General features: G+C 45.2%; 1 protein-coding gene across 1 annotated transcript in view; it reads left to right on the top strand.

Moving 5' to 3' along the window:
• TSG101 (tumor susceptibility 101) overlaps nt 1–21,556 on the top strand; it is a 75,094-nt gene that overhangs the window by 47,321 nt on the left and 6,217 nt on the right. The window contains exons 5-8 of the mRNA XM_082269991.1: nt 1,511–1,634; nt 3,549–3,609; nt 5,591–5,694; nt 17,521–17,723. Of these exons, the coding sequence (XP_082126117.1) occupies nt 1,511–1,634; nt 3,549–3,609; nt 5,591–5,694; nt 17,521–17,723 (492 nt within the window). The remainder of the gene's footprint in view (nt 1–1,510; nt 1,635–3,548; nt 3,610–5,590; nt 5,695–17,520; nt 17,724–21,556) is intronic.

Raw genomic sequence — 21,556 nt, 5'->3', positions numbered from 1 at the left:
TGTCCGGTACAAATTCTTTCGGGCAATGCCACGGCCGTGGTCTATGTCAATTACCAAGGGGCACAAGAAGTGTCCTGGCGACTCAGTAAGTAGCTGGCATTCTAAGGTGGGCTGACTGATTCGTTCCAGCCCTCTGAAGTATCTGCCGCGACTCCTGTGCAGGATTCAGTTAGAAGGGATTCCTGTCATTCTAGTGGCTCCAGACTGGCCTGGCCGGTCTTTGTATGTGGATCTGGTACAGCTGGTCGTCAATGCTCCTTGGGGACTTCCTCTCAGGGAGGATCTGCTGTCCCAAGGACCAAACTTCCATCCTGCTTTACAGTCGCTGGCTTTAACTGCTTGGCTGTTGAACTGCAGGTGCTGAAGGATGGAGGTTTGTTTGAATCGGTGATTCCTACGCTGTTAAAAGCTTGGAAATCTGCCTATAGGAAGATCCTACCATCGTACGTTGCGTAGTGTGAGTCTCTTGGGGTTCATACTCCTTCTCGGTGGATTGGATCTTAACCTTCCTTCAATGGGGGGGTTGAACAGAAATTGGCCTTGAGTACCATCAAGGGCCAGGTATCGGGTTTTGGCGGTCTTTTTGCAACAACCTTTAGCCACACACTCCGTGGTGCGTACCTTTTCTTCAGGGTGTTTGACATTTGGTTCCTTTAGTGTGGGCCCTGTTGCTGCCCTGGAATCTTAATGTGGTGCTTTCAGTTCCACTGAAGCTTCTATTCTGCTTGCACTGCCTTCTTTGGTGGCTATTACCTCTGCATGCAGGGTGTCGGTAACCCCTTACCTTTAAAAAAAATGTTAAAAAATATAATTTTTACTAATAATATAACAACACCCAAACCCTAACATAAAAAAATATTATTATTAGGTTAGAGTGTTTAAGTATTATTATTATTTTATTATTATTATTATTATTTAAGGGTTACCTATTCATTTATCCTTGCATAGTATTTATTATTTGATTATTTTTATTTGTGTATTTATTTTACATTTATTTATGAATTTATTATTAGTAGTATTACCACCCTAACAAAAATAATAAATATACTGTAACCTATGCTTAACTTTAACCCCGTACCCTAACAAAAAATTAAAAAATAAATGAATAATAATGAAAAAAAGAAAAAAAAGCTGATTGATATGCTGAAGCTAATAAAGCCGAAAAACCTAGCGACAAATGATTCAACAGATGATAGTTTTCTCTATTGGCTATTAAGCAAACCAGCAAAGATCATAAAAAATGCATCAAAATCATCAAAAGACGCGCAAAAAAGACACGCCAAAAAAAAAAAAAAAACGCTCAAAGACGCTATGCTCAGGTGTGAATGCAGCCTAAGTCCAGGACAGTGTTATTTGCAGAGTGGTTTGGTCCATTGATCATTTGGCTGGAAACCAACCCATGTGAATGGAGTGAATGAGAATGTTCTGGAATTATCAGGGTAGCTGCATGAGAATAGTATAGAACCTCCTGCATGGTATAATGTCCTCACTACCCCTCTCCTCTCCACAGCCTCCATCAGACCTGCTTGGCCTAATCCAGATCCTGATTGTTGTGTTCGGTGAGGAGCCTCCGGTGTTCTCTCGATCGTCTGCACCAGCGGCATACATGTATCCAGCACAGGGACCCCCCAACAGTGAGTTACCAATCTTTCCAAATCCTTTTGTTTTATAACACGCGTCAAAATGTATTTCCAGACGTTTTGTATAGAACGGGGAAGAAGCAAAACCCCTATCTGGATTTTACTAATATATCTAGGACTCCATTAACCACCTCAACTCCGGAAGGTTTTACCCCCCTTCACGACCAGAACATTATTTTTTTCAGCACTGCTACTACTACTTTACCCACTTGCTGACTGCAATACGTATGTATATGTTGCGGTTTGCAAGTGGTTTACCCGGATTATGGCTGATTTTTTTTTTTTTATCATGAAGAATTAAAATAACTTTTTTTTCACAACTTTTTTTTTAGTTTTACCATCCTGTCACCAGTGCAGTACAGCATCATGACTGGTGTGGTGGTGATCAGGGACACTGACTGATAACAGTATGTTTAACCACTTCAGCCCAGAAGATTTACCTCCCTTCATGACCAGGACGTTTTTTGCGATACAATTGCGCGGTCGTGCGACGCTGTACACAAATAAAATTAATGTCCTTTTTTCCCCACAAATAGGGATTTCTTTTGGTGGTATTTGATCACCTGTGCGAATTTTATTTTTTGCGATATAAACAAAAAAATAAATGATAATTTGTAGAAAAAAAAACAATATTTTTTACTTTCTGTTTTAAAACACATCCAATAAAAAATTGTAAATAAAATCAAATTTTTTCATCCTTTTAGGCCAATATGTATTCTGCTACATATTTTTGGTAAAAAAAAAAATAACCAATAAGCGTAAATTGATTGGTTTGCACAAAAGTTATAGTTTCTACAAGCTATGGGACATTTTTATGGAATTTTTTTTTTATTTTTTTTTTTTTTTTACTAATAATGGCGACGATCAGTGACTTATAGCGGGACTGCGACATTGCGGCGGACAAATCAGACACTGACTTACACCAGTGACACCCATACTGTGATTAGTGCTAAAAAAATATGCACTGTCACTGTACTAATGACACTGGCAGGGAAGGGGTTAACAAGCAATCAAAGGGTTAACTAGGAAGTGCTTACTAGCTGTGTGGGGGCGGTGCTTGTACTGTGAGAAGGCAGAGATCTGTGTTCCTGTGCTAAGCAGAAACACAGGATCTCTGTCTTCTCCTGTCACAGAATGGTGATCTGCCTTGTTTACATAGGAAGGTAAAAAACCTTGAACCTTTAAAACCACTTAATGCATTAAGATAGAAAACCTTCTGTGTGCAACAGCACCCCTTAGCCCCCTTAATGCTTTCCTGAGCTTCCTCTTGATCCAGTGATGTCCACGACTGTCTCATCCGTCCGAGACTCTCCTCCCCTTTGGCTAAGACACAGCAGCTGTGCCATTGGCTCCTGCTGCTGTCAATCAAATTCATTTAGCCAGTGAAGGGAGAGAGGGGGTGGGGGCCAAACCGCAGCTCAGTGTCTGAATGGACACACAGAGCTGATCCTCGACTTGGGTGCCCCCATAGCAAGCTGCTTGCTGTGGGGGCAATCAAAGGGAGGGAGGGGCCAGGAGCACCGGCGGGGGACCCTGAGAAGAGGAGGATCGGGCTGATCTGTGCAAAACCAACTGCACAGAGAAGGGAAGTGTAACAGGTTTGTTATTTTTATTGAAAAATAAAAGAGACTTTACAATCATAATCACAAAAAATTTCGCCAGCCACGTTCCATAGAGAAGACGGTTTCAGTTTTTTTCAATCAAAATGTTAGTGGCGTCATACAGTAAGTAAAAATATTCATAAATATTTCAAAAAAGTTTACATTTATATTTTCCTATTTTGATAGGATTTTACCCCTTTATTGTGAAATGTATATTCTGTCCTTTTTTAGAAAATATTTACTTAACGTTCAGACTAGGTTTTGTTAAGTCATTATAAAAATAATAATAATTCTTTATCTCTTCCAGCCTCATACATACCTGGCTCTATGCCCCCATATCCTGCAGCCGGTCATCCGTCCAACCCCAGGTATAGTAATCTGCACAGTAAGGCTTTCTGTCTATGCTAATCTCTGCCCTAAGTAATGATGTCTGCTGTAAGACAATTGCTGCTGTCAGTGAGAATTAAAAATCGTATCAACCCCCAAAACAATTGGATTCCTATTGCTTTCTCTCTTAGTGACAACGATCACCAAGATAAATACTGTATGAACAGGTGTAAGGGTGTCCAGGGAGTTCTTTATGGACAGGTGTAGGTGTGACCAATCATTACTGTATGGGCAGGTGTAGGTGTGGCTAGTCATTACTGTATGGGCAGGTGTAGGTGTGGCTAGTCATTACTGTATGGGCAGGTGTAGGTGTGGCCAGTCATTACTGTATGGGCAGGTGTAGGTGTGGCTAGTCAGTACTGTATGGGCAGGTGTAGGTGTGGCTAGTCAGTACTGTATGGGCAGGTGTAGGTGTGGCCAGTCATTACTGTATGGGCAGGTGTAGGTGTGGCTAGTCAGTACTGTATGGGCAGGTGTAGGTGTGGCTAGTCAGTACTGTATGGGCAGGTGTAGGTGTGGCTAGTCAGTACTGTATGGGCAGGTGTAGGTGTGGCTCCTGAGTACTGTATGAACTGGTGTAGATGTGGCCAGTGAGTATTGTATGGACAGTTGTAGGTATCACTATATGAATGGGTGTAGGTGTGGCCAGTGAGTACTGTATGAACGGGTGTAGGTGTGGCCAGCGAGTACTATATGAACGGGTGTAAATGTGGCCAGTAAGTACTGTATGAATGGTTATAGGTGTGGCCAGTAAGTACCGTATGAACAGGGGTAGGTGTGGCTAGTGAGTACCATATGGACGGTTGTAGATGTGGCCCACGAGTACTGTATGGACAGTTGTAGGTATCACTATTTGGATGGGCGTAGGTGTGGCCAGGCAGTAATGTATGGGCGGGTGTAGGTGTGGTCAGTGAGTACTGTCTGGACGAGTGTAAGTGTGGTCAATGAGTACTGTATGGACAGGTGTAGGTGTGGTCGGTAACTACCATATGGATGGGTGGTATGTGTGGCTAGTTAGTACTGTATGGACTGGTGTAGGTGTGGCCAGTGAGCGGGTGTAGGTGTGGCCAGTGAGTACTGTATGGACGGGTGTAGGTGTGGCCAGTAAGTTCCATATAGATGGGTGTAGTTGTGGCTAGTGAGTACTGTGTGGTCAGTGAGTACCATATGGATGGGTGTAGGAGTGGCTAGTGAGTACTGTATAGACAGTTGTAGGTATCACTATTTGGACAGCTGTAGGTGTGGCCAGTGAGTACTGTATAGATGGGTGTAGGTGTGGCCAGGAGGTACTGTATGGACAGGTGTAGTTATGGCCAGTAAGTACCATATGGACGGGTGTAGGTGTGGCTAGTGAGTACTGTATGGACAGTTGTAGGTGTGACCTGGCCACCTTATTCTAGGGGGACCAGAAAGAGATAAAAGAGACATTAAGGGTGTGATGTCATATCACTATTTGGATGGGTGTAGGTGTGACCAGTGAGTACTGTATGGACGGGTGTAGGTGTGGCTAGTGAGTACTGTATGGACGGGTGTAGGTGTGGCTAGTGAGTACTGTATGGACGGGTATAGGTGTGACCAGGAGGTACTGTATGGACAGGTGTAGGTGTGATCTGGCTACCTGATTCTAGGGGGTCCAGAAAGAGATAAATGGACATTAAGGGTGTGATGTCATCATGCCCTTTTACTTGGCTTTGGAGGACAGACATATAAGAAAAGTTGTCTTCTTCAGTGTATTGGTTAAAGCCCCCATTGGGTTTTTTTCTGCTTTTAGACTGGGTGACAACTCTAACATTAATGGATTCCCATCACTTTTTCTCTTGGTGATACCAATTAGGGAGAATATCCCCAAACCGACCGCAATAAAAGCCTGACAGAGGGTCTAAGCCTTCCCTACTCCACTCAATACTAAAAGAGAAAGTTTTTCTTCACCTCTTATGCCAAATGTTTGTTTTGTGCTTGCAGTGGCTATCCTGGTTACTACCCCTCTGGCGGACAATACCCACCAAATTCTGGCCCTGGAATGTTTCCCCAGCCCCCTGTACCTCACCCTCAGGTCACCAGCTCTGGTAAGTTGTGTCTTTTTAATTGCAGATTTCCTTCTTGAGGAGATTTTAGGTCCGCTACTCCAAGCTGCCAGAAAATAAATTGTTGGAATCTTTAAATCTCACCAGTCTTGCACAGTTGTAGAGCTTCCTCTCCTGTACTGAAATTGCTCTGCAAATGTAATGCCCCGTGCTGGCTGGAGAGTTCATATCTCTACAGAGACCACTGCTTCTATTCAGACTAGGGGGGCAGAGTTAAGAGTGTTGTCATTAGTGGGTGGGCAGAGTTAGTAGTGTTGTCATTAGTGGGTGGGCAGAGTTAGTAGTGATGTCATCAGTGGGTGGGCAGAGTTAGTAGTGATGTCATCAGTGGGTGGGCAGAGTTAGTAGTGATGTCATCAGTGGGTGAGCAGAGTTAGTAGTGATGTCACCAGTGGGTGGGCAGAGTTAGTAGTGATGTCATCAATGGGTGGGCAGAGTTAGTAATGATGTCATCAGTGGGTGGGCAGAGTTAGTAGTGATGTCATCAGTGGGTGGGCAGAGTTAGTAGTAGAGTTAGTATTGATGTCCTCACTAGGTAAGCGGAGTTAGTAGTGGCGTCATCACTAAGGGGGCGGAGTTAGTAGTGGGGGTCATCCATAGGTGTGCGGAGTTAGTAGTGACATCACCCATAGGTGGGCGGAGTTAGTAGTGGCGTCATTATTGGGTGGACGGAGTTATTAATGACATCAATGGGTGGACGGAGTTAGTAGTGGCATCATCGCTAGGTGGGCATAGCTGGCAGTGTTTTCATCAGTTGGTAATATTTCTACAGAGAGACCATTGCTTTCATACAGATAACAAGAGTTGTCCTCTGCAGCATGCTGGCAGGTGATGGGCATTTCTACTCAGGCTGTGTCTGATTTTTTTCATAGAAAATAAACTTACCCCTTTTGTTTTGATGCACCTAGAATGCATTCAGCTGTTTAAAGCTGAAATTTTAATTAGGTTTTATATAGATTTTTATTTGGCGGAGCAAATATTCACTAGGTGGGCAGAGTTATTAGTGCCGTCATCAATGGGTGGACAGAGTTAGTAGTGGAGTTAGCAGTGGCATCATTAGTGGGTGGGCAGGTAGTAGTGAGATCATCAACAGATGGGCGGAGGTAATAGGGGTGTCATCAAGAGGTGGGTGGTTAGTAGAGTTTTCCTCAATAGGTGGGCGGAGTTAGTAGGGGCATCATCAACTGGGGGGCAAAGTTAGTAATGGTGTCATGAAGAGGTAGGAGGAGTTCATATAGTTTTCCTCAAAGGGGGGGGGGGAGGCAGAGTTTAAATCTTTTCTTGCCCTCTTCTTTTGTCTTGCCCTCTCTTCTTTTGTCTTGCCCTCTCTTCTTTTGTCTTGCCCTCTCTTCTTTTGTCTTGCCCTCTCTTCTTTTGTCTTGCCCTCTCTTTTCTTGTCTTGCCCTCTCTTTTCTTGTCTTGCCCTCTCTTTTCTTGTCTTGCCCTCTCTTTTCTTGTCTTGCCCTCTCTTCTTTTGTCTTGCCCTCTCTTTTCTTGTCTTGCCCTCTCTTTTCTTGTCTTGCCCTTTCTTCTTTTGCCCTCTCTTCTTTTCTTTTGCCCTCTCTTCTTTTCTTTTGCCCACCTCTTCTCTTGCCCTCTCTTCTCTTGCCCTCTCTTCTCTTGCATTCTCCATTTCTCTTGCCCTCTCCTCTCCTCTCTAGGCCTTCTATTGGTAATCTCTAAATACAATGCGAAGGGCCCGTTTGTGTCTGAATTTAGGTTCATGTTTATTCCCATTATTGAGAGGTTCAGTATCATGTGTTGTGCAGCTTTAATGCTTATGGTTTTATTGTGGTTGGCTTTCATTGCTCAACGTCATTGGTCTCCAAACTGCGACCCATGGGCAAGATGCGACCCCATGCTCCTCCATCTGATATAAGGCACTACCCTTCCCATTGACACCAACGATGAAGCACTGTTCCTTCCACAGACACCAACAATGCGTAACCATTCCGCCCACTGACAACAGCAATGGGGCTCTATTCCACCCATTATTCCTTCCCACTAATACAAAAAATGATGGGGCATCATTCCTTTCACTTAAACTGATGATGGGGCAGCATTCCTTCTACTGACACCAGCAGTGGGGTATTATTCCTCCCAATGACACCAGCAGTGAGGCATTATTCCTCTCACTGACCCCAACAATGGGGGGCTGTTCCCCCCACTGACCCCAGCAATGGGGCATTATCCCCCTGACATCAGCAGCGAGGCACTATTCCCCCCCTGACACCAGCAGCGAGGCACTATTCCCCCCACTGACACCAGCAGCGAGGCACTATTCCCCCCACTGACACCAGCAGCGAGGCACTATTCCCCCCACTGACACCAGCAGCGAGGCACTATTCCCCCCACTGACACCAGCAGCGAGGCACTATTCCCCCCCACTGACACCAGCAGCGAGGCACTATTCCCCCCCACTGACACCAGCAGCGAGGCACTATTCCCCCCACTGACACCAGCAGCGAGGCACTATTCCTCCCACTGACCCCAACAACGGGGCACTATTCCTCCTCTGACCCCCAACAATGGGGCACTATTCCTCCACTGACCCCAACAATGGGGCACTATTCCTCCTCTGACCCCCAACAATGGGGCACTATTCCTCCACTGACCCCAACAATGGGGCGCTATTCCTCCTCTGACCCCCAACGATGGGGCACTATTCCTCCTCTGACCCCAAACAATGGGGCACTATTCCTCCACTGACCCCAACAATGGGGCACTATTCCTCCACTGACCCCAACAATGGGGCGCTATTCCTCCTCTGACCCCCAACAATGGGGCACTATTCCTCCACTGACCCCAACAATGGGGCGCTATTCCTCCTCTGACCCCCAACGATGGGGCACTATTCCTCCACTGACCCCAACAATGGGGCGCTATTCCTCCCACTGACCCCAGCAATGGGGCGCTATTCCTCCCACTGACACCAACGATGGGGCACTATTCCTCCCACTGACCTCAACATTGGGGTACTATTCCTCCCACTGACACCAATGATGGGACACTATTCATCCCACTGACACCACCAGTGGGGCACTGTTTCTCCTCCTAATGACCACAGGTGCTTTATAAAGTTTTTTACTTCCACTGACCACCAAGCCTGAGGTATTGTCCACTTCCACTGGGGAATTTTCTATTCCTCCTGGCCACAGTGCAGCCCCCCTAAAATCGAAAGGACAGTAAACTGGCCCTTGGTTTCGAAAGTTTGGAGACCCCTGCTCTATATAAAGCTAAGTAGATGTCGATCTTCTTTATGTTAAAGCGGCTGTATACTGAAAAAAAAAAAAAAGAACCCTGCAAGACAAAGGGATAATGAGTTTGTGTGCATCGCATACTAGCTCATTATGAAATACTTACCTTAAAACGAAGCCCCGACACAGACCCCCTGGTGACATGCTCCCTCTGTGTCTCTTCTGGGTTCGGCGGCTCCGGCGCTGTGAGTGGCCGGAGCCCACGATGACATCACTCCCGCGCATGCGCGAGGGAGTTTCACTTTCCAGCAAGATCCGGTGTACTGCCGAAAACTCCAACCTGCCGAAATCTCCAACCACGTTATTTCCGGTGAGTGTACACCAGGAATAATTGGAGATTTGGAGCACTTGGTGTTTTCACAGAACACCGGCAGCCTATACACCCGAGTACATGGTATAATTAGTGCAGATTCTTACACCGTCCGCTAGTAACCAAAAACATGGCTGCCTCCTAGGCGTCGACAACTACCGGGTGGAGTAAGAATCTGCATTAATTATACCATGTACTCGGCTGTATAGGCTGCCGGTGTTCTGTGAAAACACCCAAGTGCTCCAAATCTCCAATTATTCCTGGTGTACACTCACCGGAAATAACGTGGTTGGAGATTTTGGCAGGTTGGAGTTTTCGCCAGGACACCGGCAAGCAGCTCTGCGCTGCAGATGTCAGTGGCTGCATGCAGGGCAAATATCTCCTAAACCGTGCAGGTTTAGGAGATATTAATTGTACCTACAGGTAAACCTTATTATAGGCTTACCTGTAGGTAAAAGTCACAAAAATCGGTATACTACCGCTTTAAGCAGTCACATCTGCTGCAATATTTCTCCCACCAGAGGGCGCCCCTGAATTGCTTTACTCAAACCAGTGACTACACTGCAGTACAGAGCCTGGGGGTGATTCTTCCTGCTAAATTGTGTACAGGAAAATTTTGCGAATCAGTCCAAATAAAGCTTCAAGCACAATGTGATAAAATTATTCTGCAAAATATATGTGAATGCGTGCCGAGCATAACGTAAAACAAATTCAAAATCATCAAACATTTAACATCTGCTCAGTGCTAAAGAACATTATGCGTGAAAGAAAAACTCCTGTGCAAAGTCCCTGATTATTCCAAATAGTCCAAAATCTTCATCAAAATAACGGATAATGTGTGTGCAGGTGGATAACGTCCACTGTCCCCTAAGAGGTATCTGCTCACCTTTGATATTGACCCTCATTAATAAGATTATACGCTCATGTTGCTTTCTAGCAGGATTCGGGGAGGTATTTATAGATGGAATCAGTATTCGGGACCCTTGAGGCCGATTACTGGATGCATTTCCTGAATGGCTGATCATGCTAATTAACCTGTGAAGTTGGCTCCTGGGAGTTAATAGATTAATGCTGATGATCCCTATGGGCTAGAGGATGCTGAAGGCTTATTAATCCTGTAACCAGTGCTTTCCAGGGAGATCTCCTCTCTAAGGTCTTGTTAAAGGAGAAGTAGGGCCAAAGCTCTATTACCCTTGCTTCTCCTGGGGGTCACAGGAGTTCATTTAGTTCTGCACTCTTGTAACCCATATTTAGCTGACAGCGAGCTAAAGTCTCTGCTGTCAGCTGTTGTCACTTAGTCGGCTCAGGCTCTGGAGAAACTTTAAAGTGGTTGTTACCCGAAAAAAAAAAACATTTGATCCTGAGCCGGTTCACACTGAGGCGACACGACTCCTTACTACTTCGGGGGCAACTTGTGCATTACTATGCACCACGACTTCGGAGCGACTTGCAGGGACTTTACATAATGGAAGTCTATGCAAGTTGCTCCGAGGTCGCCCCGAAGTAGCACAGGACCCTTTTTCTAAGTCGGGGCGACTTGTGTCGCTCCTATTAGAATGGGTCCTGTAGCGGTCAATGGACCGCGAGGGAGCGAGACTTGTCAGGCTGACAAGTCGCAGTAGTGTGGACCGGCTCTAATAATGCATGTTCTACAGCACAGTGCTTGTGTTGTGTAGTTTTTGCTCCCTGTAACACTTGTAATACTTGGCAGACTGTGCCAGGTCTCATACAGTGTATGTGCTAGATCAGTCACATATATCATCGGTGGGCCAGCAGAGAAGGAAGAAGCCAGCCACCAATGATAATGCTGTTTTGGACCCATGGGGAGGGGGGGGAGGAGACTTGGAATTTTCTACCATAAAGATTTAAAGTTTTTGTAACCCTTCTATACACCCAGTGAAGTGACCGGCCTCAGGTGATCACAGAGCTGAAACAAATCCTCCTACATAAGTTGTACCTGTTTATCTGTAGTCTCCTCTACATCTGTTCAAGGTCCAGAATATATAAAGCTTGTCTGGGCTGTCAGAAAAAGGGGTGGAGAGCTGAAATTACACTCTGCAGAGCTTATTGGAGGGAAGGGACACCCCCCCCTTCGCATAGCACACAGGAACAGAGCTCAATCAACTGGCGCTCCCCCCCGCCACCTTTTTTACGAAGCAGCAGACAGAAATGACACCTCAAGCTCTTGACTGAGACAAGTACACACTAGAGAGGGATGTGCTCTATTCATATTTCATGTCTGAGGTTTACAACCACTTTAGGGACTTTTATGTAACATTTTTGCCTGTAATACAAATATTCCATTAGTGGGTTTTATGTTTACTATGGGGAGGGGTGAATGGTGGTAACCAGTAATCCGGAGTCTTGTGATGTCCAGCCTCGCTCTCTTCCATTCATAGCTCTGTGTTGTACTCGGTTCTCCTTCTGAGACGTCTTGCTGTAACAGGACTCTGGGGACGGAAAGGTTAGGATTTTGTTCAGCAGAGATCCCACGGCTAAAAATACAAGAAGCAAATGTTAGGGGTCACCGAGACCCACAGCTGTACTATAACCTAGACCTTCAATAGTTCCCCCCTATAACCTATTTATATGTTCAGTGTTAGAGTAACATTACGTTTTTTGGCACTACCCAAAACATTGACGGATCAACCAAATGCCGCTTTATTATAAAAGCCAAAAACACCTAATGAAGTATAATAATATAAATGAAATGCTCCGCTGCTTGTTGGTTTTTGTTGTTTGATCGCTGCTGGCGGCTATAGTGATCATTGTATTCTGAGAAACCTTCGGCCTAGTGTATGGCCTGCTTTTCTGAACGTATATATATATATATATATATATAGTGTGATGTAACCCTCCTGCCATCCACCCTCCACGTGCTGCAAGCATGTAGCTGTGCTATCTTCACGTGGCTCCGGAGACCTTTGTGTGCGCACAATTATTGATTACATTTCGTAATATTCAGACACAGTGATTTGTTTATGATGGAAATGCTTCTGTGGCTGGTATAATTATTAATATTTACACCCGGTTATAAAACACACCTCTCTCTCTCTTATCAGAGATTAGAAAGATTGTATTACACATCCGTCTGCGCTTTTCCATTTCTCTCCTCTGTGAGATTCCATTTAAAGTGATTGTAAATCTTGTTTTTAAAATAACAAACATATCCTACTTACCCGCTCTGTGTAATGGTTTTGCACATAGAAGCCCAGATCCTCATTGTATCGGTCCCCCAGCAGCACCCCTGGCTTCGTGCCCTTGGTGGGTGCCCCTATAGTAAGCCACTTGCTATGGCGGCACTCATGCGGTCTCACTCCCGAGCCACGCTCTGTGTGTGTCCACTGGTATACTACCTGTACCTGTACGCCCCCGAATCCTGGGGGCACGCACGCCCACTCCGCAGCGGGGAAGCTGATCCACGGGGCTGGCGGCCGCGATTGCCGACGGGCACCCCGGATCGCTCTCTGGCCACTGGGCACCCTGGATCGCTCTCTGGCCACCGGGCACCCTGGATCGCTCTCTGGCCACCGGGCACCCTGGATCGCTCTCTGGCCACCGGGCACCCTGGATCGCTCTCTGGCCACCGGGCACCCTGGATCGCTCTCTGGCCACCGGGCACCCTGGATCGCTCTCTGGCCACCGGGCACCCTGGATCGCTCTCTGGCCACCAGGCACCCTGGATCGCTCTCTGGCCACCAGGCACCCTGGATCGCTCTCTGGCCACCAGGCACCCTGGATCGCTCTCTGGCCATCGGGCACCATGGATCGCTCTCTGGCCACCGGGCACCCTGGATCGCTCCCTGGCCACTGGGCACCCTGGATCGCTCTCTGGCCACTGGGCACCCTGGATCGCTCTCTGGCCACTGGGCACCCTGGATCACTCCCTGTGAAGAGAGAATGGCAGTCTGCTGTTGTAAACACGGCAGACGTTGTTCTCTCAGCTATCAACATGGAGCGCCTGTGATCCTCCTATTTAGGAACACAGGTCTCTGTGTTGATTTCACAAGCCCATCCCCCTCACAGTTAGAAAACACCCCCCTAGGCTCACATTTAACCTTTTGATCGCCCCTGGGTTAACCCCTTCTCTGCCAGTGTCATTATTACATTAACAGTGCATATTGCTAGCACTGATTACTGTAGTAATGTCACTGGTCCCCCCCAAAAGTGTCAAAAATGTCAGTTAGGGCAGTGGTCCTCAACTCCGGTCCTCGGGGCACACTAACAGGCCAGATTTTAAGTATTACCTTGGGGGAGATGCAGACTAGAGCACTGCAATAGCCTGAGCAGCAAATTATATCACCTGGGATGTATTTCAGTTATCTTGCAAACCTGGCCTGTTAGTGTGCCCTGAGGATCAGGGTTGAGGACCACTGAGTTGGGGGTCCGATCTGTCCGCCGCAATGTCGCAGTCCCGCTAAAAATCGCAGATCGCCGCCATTACTAGTAAAAAAAAAAAATAAATAATAATGACAATCGTCCCCCTAGTTTGTAGACATGATAACTTTGCACAAACTAATCAAAAGTCGCTTATTGGGATTTTTTTTACCAAAAATATGTAGCAGAATACAAATTGGCCTAAGGGAATGAAAAAATTATTTTTTTTACATTTTTTATTGGGAATGTTATATACCGTATATACTCGAGTATAAGCCGAGTTTTTCAGCACATTTTTTTTTGTGCTGAAAACGTCCCCCTCGGCTTATACTCGAGTCAAGGAAAAAAAAAAAATTCCCTGTCCGCTCTGACGGGGTTAAGCTTTAAAAATGGCGCCGCCCGTCGCATACATGTCACCGCGCACGCGCCGCCGCTCGTGTAATTTCGGCTATTCCCGGCCTCTCCCGAGCGGCGGCGCCGCTCGGGAGAGGCCAGGAATAGCCGAAAGTATACGAGCGGCGGCGGCGCATGCGCAATGACGTGTCGGCACCGGGCGGCGCCATTTTTAAAATGAAGGCGCCTCTGGAACAGGTAAGTGAAACAGCTTCACTACCTGCCCCCTAGCATTTCTGGCCGTGGCCATCTTGATTAAGGGCAAATGATTCATGTAGCATTTACTTCCTGCCCTTAGCTCAAGTATACAGGCAGGAGATTGTACTTGGCTGAGAAAACCCCTCCTCCTCTCCTCCCTTCCTGAAGGATGCTGGGATGTATGACATCATTTGCCTAGGCAGGAAACCAGGAAGTAACTGAAGTTTAAAACCATTAAATATGATATACTTTCCTATCTATTTACTAATGTTAGCAGCATGAGGATTACAAATAATCAATGTTGATTGGGAGAGTGAGGTTCCACTGTAATTCATTCCTAATATTCAAAGCAAACTCCCCCCATCCGTCCATCCATCCATCCATGTCTCCATTCTTTATTTTATGGAGAACTCACTTTGAAAAACACCCCCCTAGCATTTTTGGTCGTGGCCATCTTGAGTAACCACTTCAGCCCCAGAAGGTTTTACCCCCCTTGCTGACCAGGCCATTTTTTGTGATGTGGCACTGCGTTGCTTTAACTGACAATTGCGCAGTCGTGCGACGCTGTACACAAATAAAATAGATTTCCTTTTTTTTTCCCCCCACAAATAAAGCTTTCTTTTGATGGTATTTGATCACCTCTGCAGTTTTATTTTTTGAGATATAAACAAAAAAGAGCGACAATTTTGAAAAAGAAAAAAACAATATTTTTTACTTTCTGCTATAAAACTCATCCAATAAAAAAAATTAAAAAAATCGTATTTCTTCATAAATTTAGGCCAATTTTGTATTTTGCTACATATTTTTAGTAAAAAAAAAAAAAAAATCCCAATATGTGTATATTGATTGGTTTTGCGCAAAATTTATAGCGTCTACAAACTATGGGATAGATTTAGTGACTTTTTATTTATTTTTTTATATTTTTACTAGTAATGGGGGCAATCAGCAATTGGTGCACTCAGAATCTGGTGCAGCTGTACATGAGAGCCAATCAGCTTCTAACTTCAGCTTGTTCAATTAACCAGTTCTGCCCCCTTGATGACCAGGCCAGTTTTTTGCGATTCGGCACTGCGTTTCTTTAGCTGACAATTGCGCAGTCGTGCGACGCTGTACCCAAAAAAAATTGAATTCCTTTTTTTTCACAAATAGAGCTTTCTTTTGGTGGTATTTGATCACCTCTGCGTTTTTATTTTTTGCACTATAAACAAAAAAAAAAAGCAACAATTCTGAAAAAAAAGTTATATTCTACTATAAAACACATCCAATAAAAAAATTAAAAAAATCTAATTTCTTTATAATTTTAGGCCAATTTGTATTCTGCTACATATTTTTGGTAAAAAAAAGAAATCCCAATATACGTATATTGATTGGTTTTGTGCAAAATTTATAGCGTCTACAAACTATGGGATAGATTTAGTGACTTTTTAAAAATACTTTTTCACTAGTAATGGCGGCAATCAGCGATTTTTAGCAGGACTGCGACATTGCGGCAGACAAATCTGACACTAAGTGACACTTTTTAGGGACCAGTGACACCAATACAGTGATCAGTGCTAAAAAAAAAATGCACTGTTACTGTATAAATGACACTGGCAGGGAAGGTGTTAACGCCAGGGTTAATTGTGTTCCTTATGATTGCTTTCTAACTGTGTGGTGGAGGTGCTTTGACTAAAGAAAAACAGAGATTTGTGCTTCTGCTCAGCAGAAACACGAGATCTCCATTTTCCTCTCTGGCAGAACGGTGGTCTGCCCTGTATACATAGGTAGATCGCCGTTCTGCCACTCTGTGAACGATTGCCGGGTTCCCGGGGGACATTGTGTCTGCCGGACCCTCTGATTGGCTCCTGTTGTGTCCAGTCATAGCACCCCAGAGCCAAAGTAGATGATGACGTATAGGTACGTGATTTTGCGCTTGACCACTTAAGCCCCGGAAGATTTTACCCCCTTCCTGACCAGGGCCTATTTTGCGATTCGGGACTGCGTGACTTTAATGGACAATTGCGCGGTCGTGCGACGCCGTACCTAAACGAATTTGGCGTCCTTTTTTTCCCACAAACAGAGCTTTCTTTTGGTGGTATTTGATCACCTGTGCGATTTTTTTTTTTTTTAATTTTTTTTTTTGATCATGCGCTATAAATAAAAAAGAGCGTCAATTTTGCAAAAATAACAATATTTTTCACATTTTTTTTTATATGAAATTCCCCCCCAAAAAAATGTAAAAATCTAAATTTTTTAACATTTTAGGCCAATTTTTTTTTACCATATGTTTGGTAAAAAAAATCGCAAAAAGCGTATTTTGATTGTTTTGCGCAAAAATTATTGCGTTTACTAACAAAGGGAAAGATTTTTGTCATTTTTGTTGTTTTTTTTTTTTAGCGCGTAATGGCGGCGATCTGCAATTTTTTTGGGGGGACTGCGACATTGAGGCGGACAGATCGGACCCTTGACTGACATTTTTGACACTTTTGGGGGTACCAGTGACATTACTACAGTAATCAGTGCTATATATATGCACTGTTACTGTAAAAATGACACTGGCAGGGAAGGAGTTAACTGTATTGGAGAAGGAGGGGTTAAGTGTGTCGTAGGGGCGTGCTTCTAACTGTGATTGGCTATGGCTTGATGTGTAAGAACAATGATCAACGGTCCTACATAGTAGAACCGTTTGATCATCATTCTTACACAGGGGAGAACTGACAGGCGGCTTTGTTTACATCAGCACCTGCCTTTCTCCCGCTGTCACGGACGATCGCGAGTGCCCGGCGGACATCGGGTCCGCCAGGCACATGCGCGGGGGGGTCCGTGACCGCGTGGGAGCCGGAGCGCGCCTCCGGCGGCGCGCGCTCGCTCCCAAAACCCTCACAGGCTAGCGACGTAGCCCTACGTTACTCTGCCTGTGAGGGGCTGACTGCCGACGTAAATAGTCGTGCGGCAGTCGGCAAGTGGTTAAAGGCCGCCCTGCCGCAGTAAATGTACGTGGGGTGGTCCTTAAGCGGGTAAGCAGATGATTCATGTAGCATTTACTTCCTGGATTCCACTTGACCTTAGCTCAGGCATGCAGGCAGGAGAAAGCCCCTCCTCCCATGAAGACTCCTGGGATGTATGACATCATTTTGGCCTAGGCCAAGACCAGGAAGACACTAAAGAAATGTAAAAAACAAAAAAACAAAACAGTAATTGTAATAAACGTTCCGATCTATTTACTAAGGATTAAAAATAGTTGTATGAGAGATTTTAGTTCCCCCTTTGAGCCCTATTTCTACCTTCCTACAGGTCCAGCCAGGGATGGCACCATAGGTGAGGACACCATCCGGGCCTCCCTCATTTCAGCCGTTAGCGACAAGTTAAGATGGCGGATGAAGGAAGAGATGGATCGCGCACAGGCGGAGCTTAACGCATTAAAACGCACAGAAGAAGATCTGAAGAAAGGACACCAGAAGTTGGAAGAGATGGTCACTCGGCTAGACCAGGAAGTGGTGAGGCAACTTTTCTTGGTATGGTATTACTGAAATAACCATGAGGCTGGTGTAGAAGGGCGCATGCACTCGGACATATTTGCATGTGTATGGGCGAACCACATAAAATGCTCGTGTTTATGCGACATCCAGGAGCCCCAGCTGCTGTAAAATTCGGTCCATAGAAATTAGGGATGCACCGATCCGATATTGGGATCAGATATCGGCGCCGATACTGCCAAAATAGCTGGATCGGGGGATCGGTAAAATTACCCGATCCACAGGCCGATCCGGTTTTGCCGAGTCCCGGCTCAGCCGTCACTTGCACGGAGCCGCTACTTCCTGTATAGGTCCGGCTCACAGGCGGAGTGATATCAGGTGCACTCGGCCTGTGAATGGAGGAGCCATACACATGAAGCAGAGGCTTTGCTCTGTACTGCAGCCGCATGCTGTGTGTGTAGTTCCGGATCGGTATCGGCAGATACACAATCCAGATCGGTATCGGCAGATACACAATGCCAGGTATCGGTATCGGGACTAGAAAAGTTGGATTGGTGCGCCCCTAATAGAAATCAAATGGAAAATACACTGTAAACTGGTATATGCGTAAAGACCAATTAATACATTTAAATCCCAATGGTGAATCCAAAGTTCATAACGTGACATGAAAAAAATGCTGAAAAACCAAACGTGAAGCTGTAGTGACTTATTGCCTGGCAAAACCCTATGAATGTCCTATGTGACGAAACGCGTCAAGCTGTAGTGACTAAAGCCCCGTACACACGCGTCGAAAATTGGCAGGGAATTTTCGTCCGATGACCGATCTGCCGATTTTCGGCTTGTTAGTATGATGCTTCCGACAACCAACTCCGACTTTTCGGCCGAAAAAAATCTGGTGTGCAGGCTATAAAATTTTTGTTGGCCTTCAACATAACGTCCGATTTTCGTGCAGTCAGTACAGATTTCGACAGGGAAAAATCTGATGAGCAAGACTGGGCATGCTCAGTGAAGAAAGAACACAAAGAAAGCAAACCAACACATGACATCACTTCTGAAGTAGAATTTTGTTGGGCGAGAAAATTTGTGTGCAGTCTAGGCACATTCCAACCAACAAAACAAAACTCTAGACAAAAGACGGACGATCGGCCGGCCGATAATCGTTGCGTGTGTACGGGTCTTTATTGCCTGGCAAAACCCTATGAATGTCATATATAACGAAACGCGTCAGGCTATAAAATTTTTGTTGGCCGTCAACATGTCCGATTTTCGTGCAGTCAGTACAGATTTCGACAGGGAAAAATCTGATGAGCAAGTCTGGTCTTGCTCAGTGAAGAAAGAACACAAAGAAAGCAAACCAACACATGACGTCTCTTCTGAAGTAGAATTTTGTTGGGCGAGAAAATTCGTGTGCAGTCTAGGCACATTCCAACCAACAAAACACAACTCTGGACAAAAGACGGACGATCGGCCGGCCGATAATCGTTGCGTGTGTACGGGGCTTTATTGCCTGGCAAAACCCTATGAATGTCATATATGACGAAACGCGTCAGAGCCTTAATTTTCCACCTGTAATCACTCTGTTTTCTACATGCTGGCTACCTATGGATGTCTGTAAGGGTTTTTGATTCTCATTTTAGCAGTTTTACACAATGTATGTGCCCTTTGGCTTATTTCCACATATCGGTGTGCTGTCAGGAGACAAAGCCATCCCAGTCCAGGAATATATTGATATACTCTGATCAACCCTCCCTCGCAAGTGGGACCCCTTTATCCCATTAGGATTACTTGGCTTGATTGACCCATTTGCTGCTATAAGGTCCTTGGGTCCATATTTACCTTTCCATGTTGCGTCCCTTCTCACTGACAACTTTGGATGTTTGAACACTACAGCTTCACGTTTTGGTTTTTTAGCATTTTTTTTTTCATGTCACGTTATGAACTTTGGTTTCATTATTGGGATTTAAATCTATTAATTGATTTTCACCGTTTTATGCACAATTCTTTGACTGCATAATAATTAAGCGCTGCACTTTTATTCTTTGCGATTTTTGGACAATTACATGTCCATTGTAGTGCTGGAAGCTTCCATGTTATTGACAGCGCAGTGTTTTCTTCTACTGTTTATTTATGCTTAACCCCTTCTGGACCAGAAGGATTTGCCCTGGGATTTTTATGTCATATTAACCACTTCAGCCCCGGAAGGTTTTACCCCCTTAATGACCAGGCCATATTTTGCAATTCGGCACTGCGTTACTTTAACTGACAATTGCGCGGTCATGCAACGCTGTACACAAATAAAATGGATGTCCTTTTCTTCCCCACAAATAGAGATTTCTTTTGCTGGTATTTGATCACCTGTGCGATTTTTATTTTTTTGCACTATAAACAAAAAAAGATCAACAAACAAAGCAGGCGGCTCTCCTGTCAGACAGGCACACTGAGATCGTGTGTATCAGCTAAGCTGGAACACCGATTTCTGTGTGCCTGTCACAGAGCACCCCCCACCCCCAGTTAGCAAGCACATTTAGTGCCGTTTCACACTGATGCGGCTGCGGCGATCGCATGTAATGTCGGAGCGCACTGCTCCTTCATTACATGCGGTCGGCTGTGCGGTGCGAGTTTAGCCATACACTTTGTATGGCTGAAATTCGCACCGCAGCCGCAGCAAAGATGCACAGGACCCTTTTTTGCAGCCGTATCAGGATCGGATCGCACAGCGGTTCACACTTGTGCGATCCGATCCTGTGCGAACTGCAAGATCGCACTGCGATATGCGATCAAACTGGGGGTGTCGTTAAGATTACATTGACACCCCCAGCGTATCGCATATGGCAGTGTGAACTGCCAGGGGTGCGTTTGCGATGCGGGAACACGCTGCAAATTCGCAGCCTTCCCACATCGCAATAAGTGTGAACCGGCACTTAGGCTTACATTTAATCCCTTGATCACCCCCTGTATTAACCCCTTCCCTGCCAGTGTCATTTATATAGTAACAGTGCATATTATTTTACTGTATTAATGTCACTGGTCCCCAAAAAGTGTCACTTATGCCCCGTACACATGTACCGATTGTCGGCCGACGACAGATCGGCCGATTTTCGGCTTGTTAGTATGATGCTTCCGACAGCGCACTTTCGGCCGAATAGAATCTGATGTGCATGCTTTAAAATTTTTGTTGGCCAACACCAGAACGGCCGATTGTTCGCCAGTCAGTACAGATTTCGGCCGACAATCAGCAGATTTGCAAGACTGGGCATGCTCAGAAAAGAAAAAAGACAAGGAAAGTTAACCATCACATGACATCACTTCTGCAGTCAGCTGTTGTTGGCCGACAAAATTTGTGTGCAGTCTTTTGCAGTTTTCAACAGACAGGACAGCCCTGGACAAAAGACGGCCGATCGTTCGGCCGACGATCGGTACGTGTGTACGGGGCTTTAGGGTCAGATTTGTCCTCCGCAAAATCGCAGTCCCGCTAAAAAATCGCTGATCGCCGCCATTACTAATAAAAACAATAAAAAGTCCAAAAATCTATCCCGTAGTTTGTAGATGTGATAACTTATGCGCACACCAATTAAAATACGCTTTTTTTTTTATACCAAAAGTATGTAGCAGAATACAAATTGGCCTAAACTGATAAAAAATTAGATTTTTTTTTATTGTGAATGTTATATAGCGGAAAGTAAAAAACTTTTTTTTTTTTTTTTTCAGAATTGTCGCCCTTTTTTTGTTTATTGCACAAAATGTAAAAATCGCAGAGGTGATCAAATACCACCAACAGAAAGCTCTATTTGTGAGAAAAAAAAAATCCATTGTATTTGGGTACAGCGTCGCACGTCTGCGCAATTGTCAGCTAA

The sequence above is a fragment of the Pelophylax lessonae genome, assembly GCF_965119305.1.
Source record: "Pelophylax lessonae genome assembly, chromosome: 10".
Lineage (NCBI taxonomy): Eukaryota > Metazoa > Chordata > Amphibia > Anura > Ranidae > Pelophylax > Pelophylax lessonae.
This window is presented reverse-complemented; position numbering and strand designations above follow the sequence as displayed.